The sequence below is a fragment of the Anomaloglossus baeobatrachus genome, chromosome 5 (genome assembly GCF_048569485.1).
Source record: "Anomaloglossus baeobatrachus isolate aAnoBae1 chromosome 5, aAnoBae1.hap1, whole genome shotgun sequence".
NCBI lineage: Eukaryota > Metazoa > Chordata > Amphibia > Anura > Aromobatidae > Anomaloglossus > Anomaloglossus baeobatrachus.
The window spans coordinates 521,978,888-521,992,671 of record NC_134357.1 but is presented as its reverse complement, the minus strand read 5'-3'; the positions used below and the strand labels follow the sequence as shown (position 1 = coordinate 521,992,671).

Here is a 13,784-nt window from a genome sequence, read left to right as displayed (position 1 = left end):
TGGCTGGTTTATATATTTATTTTGTTCACTTTATATAGCTCCATTAATTTCACACCTCTTTACAGACAGGATCATCACTGTCCCCACTGGGGCACACAATCTAAATTTCCTATAAGTATGTCTTTTGGAGTGTGGGAGGAAACCGGAGAACCCCAAGGAATCACATGCAAACACTGGGAGAACATACAAACTCCCTTGCAGATTATCAAAAATGGGGGGACTCTATCCTTTTTTTTTTTTTTCCTTTAGATTATTTTCTTCACATCAGTGACCGGAGAGTCAGAGATGCATCCAGGTGTCTTCATCATGCTGCTCCCATTCCTTCTAAGTGCTGTTTCCATCCAGTTCAGCAATTTTGTGCCCAACCCCCACCCAGTATTCTATCATTACCCATTGACTTCCATTATACTTGTTACTTGAATCAAGCCTGTCCGAGCGTCAAACCCACCCAGGTCGAGTAATGAGAACTCAAGCAGTTTAGTGTTCGCTCATCATTAGTCTTTACTACATATGTTTCTATGGTAGAAGAGATTGGGGCCTAGCACAAAGAAATCTGAACCTATGACAAAGCTTCAGATAGGTTACCAGGTTGTGCTCTTTCGATTTTGAACTTAACATGATAATCCCTGGTAGTCTCTACTTTGACATCTACTATTGTAAATCTTATTCTACTCAATTGAATTGTATTACAATATGTATAGAATTTCTTCTATAGAATTGCCTTAAAATGTATAATATTGCAACAATGTTATTACCTGGTTTTGAAGAAAATGTATCTTATTCTTGACAGATGGTTGTAGCAGAAGCTCAGGCGAACAACTGATATTTTCAAATTTTAAAGCCCATGATCAAGAGGTCACACCAAATTCATATGAAGATAATTTCATTATCCCGGATACACTGTCAGATCTTCACATCAAAAAACTTTCAACTGATCCTTTTCAAAAATGTTTGTTTTTTGATTCATCAGAGACTATTGAGCATAGAAAAAATAACACAAGGGAGATTGAACATCAAAGGACTCACAGAGGGAAGAAACCATTTTCATGTACCGAATGTGGGAAATTTTATGCACAGAAATGTACTCTTGTTATACATCAGAGAATTCACACAGGGGAGAAGCCGTTTTCATGTCTAGAATGTGGGAAATGTTTTACACAGAAAATACATCTTGTTAGCCATCAGAAAATTCACACAGGGGAGAAGCCATATTCATGTTCCGTATGTGGGAAATGTTTTACACAGAATGGAAGTCTTGTTATACATCAGAGAACTCACACAGGGGAGAAACCATTTTCATGCCTAGAATGTGGGAAATGTTTTACACGGAAAAAAAACCTTGTTGACCATGAAAGAATTCACACAGGGGAGAAGCCATATTCATGTTCCATATGTGGGAAATGTTTTTCACAGAATAGAAGTCTTGTTATACATCAGAGAACTCACACAGGGGACAAACCATTTTCATGCGTAGAATGTGGGAAATGTTTTACACAGAAAAAAGACCTTGTTAACCATGAAAGAATTCACACAGGGGAGAAACCATATTCATGTTCTGTATGCGGGAAATGTTTTACACAGAATGGAAGTCTTGTTATACATCAGAGAACTCACACTGGGGAGAAACCATTTTCTTGTCCAGAATGTGGGAAATGCTTTGCATGGAAATCACACCTGGTTACACATCAGAGAATTCACATTTTCAAAATCCAGTAAATGTTTTAATGATCTTTGAAATCGTGGTGACATCAGAGAACTTACACATGGGAAAAATAATATTTTCATGAACAGACTATAATTAACATTTTACAAATAAAGCAAGTAGTGTTACACATTTGCAAACTTGTACATGGAGTAAGCCATTTTCATGTCCAGAACGTTTTACTCACAAATGATATTTTCTTAAACATCGAAGTAACAATTTTGTTTAATTTATCAAGAAACTGTTAGTCAAAGTAAAGTAACACATTACATAAAGGAGGGAAAATAATTTAGAGCATTGAATAATGATTAGGAAATGTATGCAATTACCAATATATCAGTTATTGAAAAACAAATAAAATCCAATTTACACCCTTTTTTATATTCTCCATGTGTATAAAATATTTCATATGTATTTATAGTTTTAGGATAAGTGAAGAAAGAAAAGGGTTAACACCGTGCTACGGAATTGAACAAAGCTGAAGATTGATGTTGAAATTAGCGATTTATTCTTCTGCGCGTCTCAGAGCTGTATATATAGTTTTAGGCAGGTGTGAAAAAAAATGCTTTGACAAATGTAAAGTAAAAATGCTCCCAAAAATAGAAATGTTAGTAATTTATTATCAAGTATTAAAATGCAAAGTGAGAGAAAAAAGAGAAATCTAAATTAATATTTGGTGTAACCGGCCTTGCTTTCTAAACAGCAACAACAAATCCATTTTTCTCAGTATACTTGTACACAATTTTTCAAGGAATTTGTCAGGAAGTTGTTCCAAACAATTTGACGAACTAACTACAGATCTTCTTTTGTCTCTTCATGATGCCAGACAGACTGGATAAAGCTGAGTTCAGGGCTCTGTGGAGGCCAGATCATCACTTGCAGGACTCCCTGTTCTTTACTCTGAATATAGCTCTTAGGCCGGTTTCAGATGTCCATGTTTTTTTTAAATCAAATACTTTTTTATTAAAACAGAATGCATACAACAGTATAACAAATCGGCATCCAAATAAAGTTTATCATATCTATTACCCCTTTCCCTCCCCCTCCCACCCCCTTCCCCGGAAGCAACCCTCCTCCCCAGTACTACATCCCATTTAGTACACACTTAGAATATCCTCCAACTGCAGTATAGCAACCATCCCGATCATCCCGCTGTGCAGGAGGAACTACTAGTAACACAAATAAAACAAAACACACATCCGAGGTCTCCGACGGCTATCCCGGTCCCAAATCAGTTTACTGGTCCATCACTTGTACTATTCGCATTGCAGCCAAGGAGACCATAGCTTCTCAAACATTTTAACATTCCCCCTTCTTTCATACACTCCCTGTTCCAGCTGAAGAATACATTTCACCCTTTTAATGTACTCTCCCCTGGTCGGGGGGTCTTTTTTAATCCAGGACCTGGCAATTAGCTTTCTTGCCGCATACAGCAGCCTAGCAATGGCAATTTTCATAGTATTTTCCACTCCAAGCTCCTCAACATATCCCAATAGGCATATCAATGGTTCCCTGGGAAGGACACACCCATATGTTCTTCCTATCTTGTGGATAACCTTAGTCCAAAAGGAGACCAGTCTCGGACAAGACCACATCATCTGAAAAATACCTGCGTTAGATCCCTGACACCTTGGACACTCCAAATTCCTTTTCAACACCATTTTAAACATCAGTAAGAGAGACCTATATACCCGGTGAATCACGTATAGGTGAGATAGTCTGGCCGGTTCGCTCATAGAGAGTTTAGGTACATACTCCAGGATACTCTCCCACGCCTCCTCCGTTATCGTCCCAACTTCCTCCTCCCATTTAGATTTAGTTTTAAGTGGGTAGTCTAAAAGAAAGGTATGTAGTATATCTTTATACGTGCCAGAAATTATCCCTTTAGTGCTTCCTCCCCCCTTACACACATACTCCAGTACCAGGTCAGTCTGTATGGCCACACTTTGTTTAGCCGCTTGGGCTGCAATCGCATGTTTCAATTGACTGTAGTGGAGCCAGCCAGATGCCGGCAACTGAAACTCACTCTGTAACTGCGGGAACAATTTCAAAATTCCTCCATCCAATATCTGAGGCATGTATATTACACCCTTGCGTCTCCACTCCTCAATATTCCCCATTCTCTGAATCTCCGGGAGATTACGGTTATCCCAGATAGGTGTAAACTTAGTTAACCGGGTCACCCCTCTCACCCTTTTCAGCTTCTCCCAGGTCTTATTTATAAGTGCCATTGTAGGAGATGTTCCACCCAGGAGCCCCACCACACCATTCTCTAGTCCCTTTACCAATGGACTTCTACCCACTATGTATTCCAGCACTTCTTTAATGCCCCTATCTTTCTCTCGATCAGACCACCCCCTGAGATGTTGACATTGCACCGCCATATAATACAATTCCGGATTTGGGATTGCTAGACCCACCTCATCTTTCGGCCTTTGTAAAGTCTCTAATCGTACCCTTGGCTGATTTTTTACCCCACACCAGGTCTCTAAACAGCGAGTTTATCCCTTTAAATCTTTTCTTTGAAATACAGTTAGGTCCAGAAATATTTGGACAGTGACACAAGTTTTGTTATTTTAGCTGTTTACAAAAACATGTTCAGAAATACAATTATATATATAATATGGGCTGAAAGTGCACACTCCCAGCTGCAATATGAGAGTTTTCACATCCAAATCGGAGAAAGGCTTTAGGAATCATAGCTCTGTAATGCATAGCCTCCTCTTTTTCAAGGGACCAAAAGTAATTGGACAAGGGACTCTAAGGGCTGCAATTAACTCTGAAGGCGTCTCCCTCGTTAACCTGTAATCAATGAAGTAGTTAAAAGGTCTGGGGTTGATTACAGGTGTGTGGTTTTGCATTTGGAAGCTGTTGCTGTGACCAGACAACATGCGGTCTAAGGAACTGTCAATTGAGGTGAAGCAGAACATCCTGAGGCTGAAAAAAAAGAAAAAATCCATCAGAGAGATAGCAGACATGCTTGGAGTAGCAAAATCAACAGTCGGGTACATTCTGAGAAAAAAGGAATTGACTGGTGAGCTTGGGAACTCAAAAAGGCCTGGGCGTCCACGGATGACAACAGTGGTGGATGATCGCCGCATACTTTCTTTGGTGAAGAAGAACCCGTTCACAACATCAACTGAAGTCCAGAACACTCTCAGTGAAGTAGGTGTATCTGTCTCTAAGTCAACAGTAAAGAGAAGACTCCATGAAAGTAAATACAAAGGGTTCACATCTAGATGCAAACCATTCATCAATTCCAAAAATAGACAGGCCAGAGTTAAATTTGCTGAAAAACACCTCATGAAGCCAGCTCAGTTCTGGAAAAGTATTCTATGGACAGATGAGACCAAGATCAACCTGTACCAGAATGATGGGAAGAAAAAAGTTTGGAGAAGAAAGGGAACGGCACATGATCAAAGGCACACCACATCCTCTGTAAAACATGGTGGAGGCAACGTGATGGCATGGGCATGCATGGCTTTCAATGGCACTGGGTCACTTATGTCATCAATAAACACAACAGCAGACAAGAGTAGCCGGATGAATTCTGAAGTGTACCGGGATATACTTTCAGCCCAGATTCAGCCAAATGCCGCAAAGTTGATCGGACGGCGCTTCATAGTACAGATGGACAATGACCCCAAGCATACAGCCAAAGCTACCCAGGAGTTCATGAGTGCAAAAAAGTGGAACATTCTGCAATGGCCAAGTCAATCACCAGATCTTAACCCAATTGAGCATGCATTTCACTTGCTCAAATCCAGACTTAAGACGGAAAGACCCACAAACAAGAAAGACCTGAAGGCTGCGGATGTAAAGGCCTGGAAAAGCATTAAGAAGGAGGAAACCCAGCGTTTGGTGATGTCCATGGGTTCCAGACTTAAGGCAGTGATTGCCTCCAAAGGATTCGCAACAAAATATTGAAAATAAAAATATTTTGTTTGGGTTTGGTTTATTTGTCCAATTACTTTTGACCTCCTAAAATGTGGAGTGTTTGTAAAGAAATGTGTACAATTCCTACAATTTCTATCAGATATTTTTGTTCAAACCTTCAAATTAAACGTTACAATCTGCACTTGAATTCTGTTGTAGAGGTTTCATTTCAAATCCAATGTGGTGGCATGCAGAGCCCAACTCGCGAAAATTGTGTCACTGTCCAAATATTTCTGGACCTAACTGTACAAACAGGGGCATTGTGCAGTATGTATAGGAGTTTAGGCATTACTACCATCTTTAGTAAATTAACCCTTCCACCAACTGACAAATGTAGCTTGTTCCAGGCATCCACTTTGGCTCTCAATTTTTTAAGAAGCGGCCATAAGTTCCCCTGTATGTATTTTTCTACTGGCAGAGATATCTGGATACCTAGATATTTAAATTCGTCCACATTCTTCAATTTGTTAGCCCCAGTATCACCATTTGTCCAGGTTACTTCCCCATCCACTTTAAAGAGGCTCGATTTAGACCAATTAATTGTCAGTCTCGAAACTTCTCCAAATTTCTCTATTATCTGCATGGCATGATCCAACGAGGCTGACGGATCCCCCAAGAAAAGTAATAAGTCGTCGGCATAAGGAGCTATTTTCTCCTCTAAATGCCCATATCTAAATCCATGGATCTCCTTCGATTTCCTAATGGCCGCAGCCAGAGGCTCTATTGCAATAGCAAATAGGAGCGGCGATAGTGGGCACCCCTGCCTCGTCCCCCGATGCAACTCGAACCCTGCGGAGGTCATACCGTTCACTCTAACTTTAGCAGTAGGCCTATTATACAACAGCTGCACCCACTTTACAAACCATAGGGCAAAACCCATATGCTGCAACACTTTCCACAGATACCCCCACTCAACACTATCGAACGCTTTCTGGGCATCTAGCGAAGCGATCACCCTCTGGCCAGGGTTGTCAGGCGGCAACTGTAGATTAAGGTATAATCTCCTGATATTAGCACCTGTCGATCTATTGGCCATGAACCCTGATTGATCCATATGTATTAGGTTAGATATAACTCCAGTCAGCTGGTTTGACAACACCTTAGCCAGAAGCTTCACGTCCGCTGTTAATAACGAGATTGGCCTATATGAGTCTGGAAGCCTCGGATTTTTATCCTCCTTAGGAATTACTACTATTATTGCTTCTCTCATAGATTCAGGCAATACACCTTCCCCCTCCGTCACCTAAAAGACTTTCAATAGTTTGGGTAATAGGATTTCTTCTAACTGTTTATAAATTTCAACCGGTAGCCCGTCTGCTCCCGGTACCTTGTCATTGCTCATGCCATGCAGAGCGTCGACCAGTTCATCAATCGCCACAGACAACACAGGAAGCTCACCTCTCTCAAGAAATGAGTCCACCTCTTCCACCCTCATCTCTCCGCTAGAAGAATATAGCGTGCGATAGAAATCTTTAAAGACCCCAAGGATCTCCTCAACCTCAGTGACTTGTGTTTCCTCCACTGTGTCCATACCATGCACAAATGAGCTACTCCTTTGAGCTGCAGCTATGACCGATAATAGATGACCAACTTTTTCTCCCTCTTCATAAAAATGCAGTTTTTGGAATGCCTGCTTCCTTACCGCCTTCTCCAAAAGCATCTTATTAACTTGTTCATGCGCCTGCCTAAGATTTTGCTTCGCGTCCGCAGTATTACTCCTAATTGCTTCCAGCTCCACCTTATCTAAGGCCTCCAGGCTATTTTTCTAATCTTGCCTCGTCTGTGTTTTACGTTTACAGATATCCCTGAACAGGAGCCCCCTGAGGTATGCCTTCATCGCATCCCATACCACCAGGGGACCAGTGCTACCCTTGTTGTGGATAAAAAATTCCCCGAGATCCATTGTATATTACCCATATTAATATGATGAATCCATGCTGGATGAAGCTTCCACTCTCCCCTCCTTCCCCCTTTCAGGGTCCCCGTCGCATGGACACTAGAATCAGGCTATGATCTGAAATCACTCTTGTCAAATATTGCACTTCGCCTATCATTGCGTCCATCAGATCACTAGCTAGAGCCATGTCAATGCGGGACAAAGTGTTATGTGAAGCAGGGTAACAAGAGAAGCAGGATACCCTCCCATTCCTCACTCGCCAGGCATCCACCATTCCAAGTTCCCCAATAAGAGTGCCAAACGAAGTCATACAGCTATCCTGAATACCTGGAGGTCTACTACTCCTATCCCAGTACAGGTCTATCACATTATTGAAGTCCCCCACCAGTAAAAGGGATTACTCCCCCCTTCTCAGAGAACTCTCTTATCTCCCTTAGTTTGGTGCACATATATGGAGGTGTATATATATTGCAGCTATACACATGAGTCTGCCAAATATTTTACACTTGACGGCCACACACTGTCCCTCTTTAGCCACATACACATCTATCTCTTCATATTGCGCAGAGTTATGAATCAGCAGTGATACACCCCTTGCATAGTTGGAAAAGGTGGAATGATAGGCCTTCTGCACCCATCTCCTATTTAAAACATGTGTTGTCTCCTTTGTTAGATGCATTTCTAGTAGACATATTACTGACGAATTCTGGTCTTGAAAATATTTAATTATTGCTGCTCTCCTAGACCGATCTGATATCCCTCTAATATTCCAACTCAACACCTTAATTCTATCCCCCATTATCCCACCCAGTAAAACCATCAAATCTTGTAGTACCTCCCCATGCTGCCTTTATCCTACCCCTTTCCCCCCTGCTCCCCTCCCCTCCTGCTCCTCACCGCCTCCTGTTTTTGAGTACTCCCGTGAAGCATCGGGTTTTCCATACCTGGTCCATAATCCTTACTAAATTCCTCCCCACCTCCCTCGCCTTCCCCTCTTACACACATTTTGAAACTCGTCCCTTTTCCAACAGTTCTCCACTCCCACCCTGTCTATGTATAATCATATTCCACTCAACTAATATAACAGTAAAATGGCAAACAGTAATTAAACTGGAATCTCAAATTGTAAGTATCACCACCACGCCTAATTAGGCAGTCCCCATGTCCTGCAAAGCTCACATCAAACCCTTCATATTCCCAGTGCATACTACCTCAATCCCAAAGGGAAGGAGGAAATAAAAATAAAATTTAAAAAAAAAAAAAAAATGGGGAGAAAGAAAAAACAAGAAGGGTCCCCCGTAAGCTCCTAAGGATGTCGTAGAGCCTCAGCCGGCCTTCTCCAATACACTGCAGATTCAGACAGTCAGCTCATTCCTTCACACGGATCCGCTTTTCGTTTGCGTCCAACCACTGCATGGCTTCCTCCGGAGTTGTAAAAAAGTGCACCCGCTCCAACGCCGTCACTCTTAGCTTTGCCGGGAACATCATTGAGTATTGCACCCCAATCTCTCGCAGACTCCTCTTTACTCCAGTAAAAGTCATACGTAGCTTTTCAACAGAAATGGAATAGTCCGGGTATATGGAAATTCTCTGGCCATCAATCATAAGATCCTGCATGTCTCTTGCCTTTCGCAGTATAGTGTCCCTGTCCCTGTAGTTAAGGAGCTTAGCTAGCATAGTGCGAGGGCCCCTGCCCGCTGGCTGTGGCTGCATCGGGACTCTGTGTGCACGTTCCACGGCATAGAGCTTGGATAAGGCATCAGCACCAATTTTCCCCCTTCTACATATTCAGTGGGGTTTCTTCCTTCCACTTTCTCAGGGATGCCAAGAATCCTGATGTTATTCCTTCTAGAGCGATTCTCTAAGTCATCGTTTTTTGCCATGATTTCAGCTATCTGCTGTGCAAATGTTTTTTCAGACTTTTGTAGTTTTGTGATATGATCCTCTGTTATCCCAACTCTTTCCTCCACAGCTCCTGTTCTCAGGTCGGCCTTTTTGAGGTCTTTCTTAATGCTAGCCACCTCTGCCTGTATTCCTGTACCTTGTTTTGTCAGGCTAGTCAGAGCTTCTTTACAAAAGGACACCACTAAAAAACGTCCTTTTGAGTGGGGTTTTCTGTAGTCTCCTCTGCACTATGTGCTTTCTCCATCTCCAGTGTATTATCTTGCTGCTCTCCACCATCCCCATCTTATCAGAACTGGCAGCGTCTATCCACTCCTCTTCCTCACCTCCATTATCTGTATGCAGCAGGGATCTCTCTGAATTCCAGGCAAATTTCTCCAGCCTTGCAGTGACCTGCATCCTCTGCTGACAGGCTTCATTGTGAAATATTGTGTCCCATAGTATTAAAATGGTATGGGATGGGCAACATGTTCTCTTTACACCTGATGGTTAACTTATGCTTGGAAATTCTGTCCTTAATACGCTGTGTAGTTTCTCCCACATAAAACATCTCTGTACCGGAATGGATCGAGATGAGCCAACATCTGCTCTAACTAATCGATCCTTGAGATTACTTGCTCTCCTAAAGCATGGCAAGAAATTATTTTGTAAAGCATCAATGTTTGGGTAACCCTCACTCAAAAGATGTCAATGCTTACGAATTGTTTCATGTAGTTTATACATAAACGGGTGGAATGTGTGCACGAATGGGATAGGCCCAGTATTGTCATGTTTATTAGGAATCGTCCGTCGGGCATTTTCTAACACATTCAGGGGATACCCACGTTCAGTAAATTTGTGTTGCATCTCATCCAACCTCTTTTCCAATGTATTGGGATCTGTCACAATCTTTTTAACTCCGGCCGAAACATCACATGTTACTTTGAGACTTATGGAATAAATTCTTCGTTTGTATCACCATTTGAGAGTGCCTTGTTTCTAATTCGCTACACGCATGGTTATGGTCATACATGTGTTATACGTGCGTCATACGTGTATCACATGTGTGTCATCCGTGTTTGCATACGTGCGACACGTACCGGAGTAAACATGAAATAAAAAGATGTTCTATTTTCACCTGTATCCAGCGCTGCTTCTTCAGCTCTGCTGCCTCCCGCTCCTGACCGCCGCTCATTATATTCATTGATTATTCACCGCACTCAGGACCTGGAAGCTGGAGCAGCGCTGGGGACTTTAGTGCCGGGGACTGCATCGCTAGGGACAGCGTCGCAGGGACAGGTGAATATTCACAAAGCAGTGTGTGTGCAGTGACGTCCAGGAGATCATTGGATTTCCCAATGAACTCTAATGACATCCTGATGACCCCCCGTGACACCCACGCTACATCGGATGTCAGGACGGTGACTTCACAGGTTCATCAGAGTTCATTGGGAACTGATGAGTCCTCGATGCTGTCCCCACGATACTTCGGCTTCCAGGTCGTCACTACATACACACACACACACACACACACACACACACTGAGCACATATACAAACATATGTAAACACACATAGCAGACACATATGGATACATGAAGCACATACACGCACATTGCGCACATGCATGTATATACTGAACACACACACACACACTGCTGAATACTCACCTTTCTCAGAAGTGCGAACCCCGACACTGAAGTCCCCAGCGCTACTCCTGCTTCCAGCTCTTCAGTCCAGTGAATATTCAGGGAGTATAATGAGCGAGAGGCAGCAGAGCCGTAGACAACATCGCTGGATATTGGTGAATATAGAAAATCTTTTTATTTAAAAGACCCGTGTATTCTCTGGTACGTGTCACGCTGATGTCACACGGATCTGTTGGAAGACATTTGGATGACCATTTCCGGTGACTACCTCTTGAAGATCATCAAGAGAATGCCAAGAGTGTGCAAAGCAGTAATCCAAGCAAAAGGTGGCTACTTTGAAGGACTCAGAATATAAGACATATTTTCTGTTGTTTCATACATTTTTGTTAAGTATTTCACTCCACGTGTTAATTCATAGTTTTGATGCCTTCAATGTGGAGCTACAATTTTAGAGGGTACTCAGAACCGAGCCAAGGGGTCGCTTCTAGGGGTATCACGGTGGCCTGAACCGGTCTGTGATCCCAGACTCCACAACAAAAGGAGAATATGTAAAGGGAAATTTGTATGTTTATGATCCGTGACGCCACCCATGGTGTGCGGTGAGGTAATGGGGCACCGCCGCTGCCGATCAGAGGATCCAGGGGGTAGTGGTGGGCAGCAAGATGGTGATTTTCCCTCCACGGGTAATGGATTGGGAGTGACGAGTGCAGTCCACGGCTTGGACCAGGTGGTGCAGGAGTACTCACGATATAAGACAATAACTGACACAAGTCCAGGAATTAACCAGATTGCTGGTAACTGGTGCCCTCGGATGCTGTGAGGACGGGCCCCTCACCCAGGGGTGTAATACAGGTGCTTTTCTCCTGCCTGATGTCTGTCTGCTCCGTGCACGGGTCCGGACCGGGTCCCTATAGTCGGCACCGGCGGGCCACTACCCTGTCCTGGTCCACTTCGGGTTCCCCGCAAGTGGCTGGCCTATTCCTGAGGCCCTTACTGCCCCTCTCCCCAAGCTCCACTCAGGAGCTCCTTCCAGACTCCACACCTCCTGCAGACTGCTCACTGCAAACTGGAAACTCCCTATATAGTTCCCTCCCAGACACTTCTGACCTCTCTGCTCCGCCCACTGGTGTTGTGTGCAACTGTGTTGGAAACTCCCCAAGGGAGAGTGAGATCTGCACCAAAAAGATGGATGCAGACCTCTGTGACACCCTGGTTTTGCCAGGGTGGCACATAGGCATTGTTGAATTGGTATTGCAGTAATTATACACCGCCGCTACACCATTAAAACAAAAATCCTTTTCAGGGTGATGGCTGTTTCGCACTCTCAAGTGCTTCTACAGGTCCATGGGGGAGCCCGCACATGACTTCACCACTGCTATTTTAATGCACATCCCTTTTTATGAAATAAAGGCACATTTTTATATGGACTTTGGAGTGGAGCCATTCGTTCTTTTCTACATGTGCGATTGCCTTGGATGTGAGCTACCTTTGGAGCGTGCACCTCGTCATACTTGGCGTTACATGACAGACCAGAGCCGCTTTCCTATAGCCACTGGAATCTCAAAGGTAACCCCAGTTGTGCGAGATCAATCTCATATACTTTGTTTTTAGTATGTTTTATTGTCAGTTCATAAATGTTGCATGATGCTATGACAAAATTGTTCCCAGCAGCAATCTGAGGGTCAGAGATGTGTCCAGATGTCTTCCCCATGCTGTTGCCATTCCATTTGAGTGCTGTTTTCATCCATTTCAGTGATATTCCTGCACCCCCACTCAGCGTCTGGCCACTTCTGTGCGGTGTGAACTGTTCTTAATTAGGCCAGACGTATTATTTCATGTCAGACTGACCAGAGCCCTATTGTCTGTTAAATGTAGAAGTAGAATGCCACAATCCTTTTGACTACATTCGGATTGAACTAGTGACTAATACAAGAACAGCTATCTCTCACCAATCCTGTAAAACACTATACCCGCAAATGAGAGCTGAGAGTATAAAAAAGACCTTGCTCATGGCACCATTGTCATTTTTCTACAGAACTGCAGCCTAGGATCCACGGTCACAGCTGGAGGATCAGAAGAGCTTTACTGCTCAATGCTGAACCCACAGATTCGCTTGGAGAACTCAGGTTTGAACAATTCGGTTGCCTGGCTACATATCTTGCGGTGCTGTTAGCTTCCTAAGCTTGCCGATATCTCCTCTCAGTGGGTGCCCACAAAAATCAGGGTGCTGCAGGCTGGGATAGTTGGCCCTGGAGGCCCCAAAGTCATAAAGATTCTAGTTCCTGGCAAGCCAGAGAAGGGTGAGACCATCTTGTGTTCTTGCTCGGATTGGACGATATGTCTTTACCTATTAGGGAATTAATAAGCTCTTACCATGTGTGGTACCCTCATCCTGTGTTGCCTAAGTAGTGTTCTGCCCACTGCAAAGCAGTGTGGGCATTCAGTGGGATGAGCCCTGGTCTATGCTGTATTTCTGAAGACAGCAAGGCCAGCGGATGAGAGCACCCACTAACCTTCATGTCACCACATCAGGTGGCAGCGGTGGGATAGTACTCAGCCCGGCTGATGCAGGGAAGTTGCAGGAGACTGGAGTTCGTAGACACCGTCTAAGGGCTCCATAATCAGAGTGGCATATAGGCATGCCCAGTAGGCCATAGCTGAGGCATACAGGTTTCAGACACCACCATGTCCAACCCCACCAGCAGAGTCTTGAGTAGAGA

The 13,784-nt window shown here is 43.5% G+C and overlaps 1 protein-coding gene across 1 annotated transcript in view; it reads left to right on the top strand.

Moving 5' to 3' along the window:
- Positions 1 to 1,716, top strand: part of LOC142312880 (uncharacterized) — a 280,429-nt gene extending 278,713 nt beyond the window's left edge. Inside the window, 1 exon segment of the mRNA XM_075351864.1 lies at positions 1,097 to 1,716. Coding sequence (XP_075207979.1) covers positions 1,097 to 1,716 — 620 coding nt within the window.
- Positions 1,717 to 13,784: the final 12,068 nt, after the last annotated feature.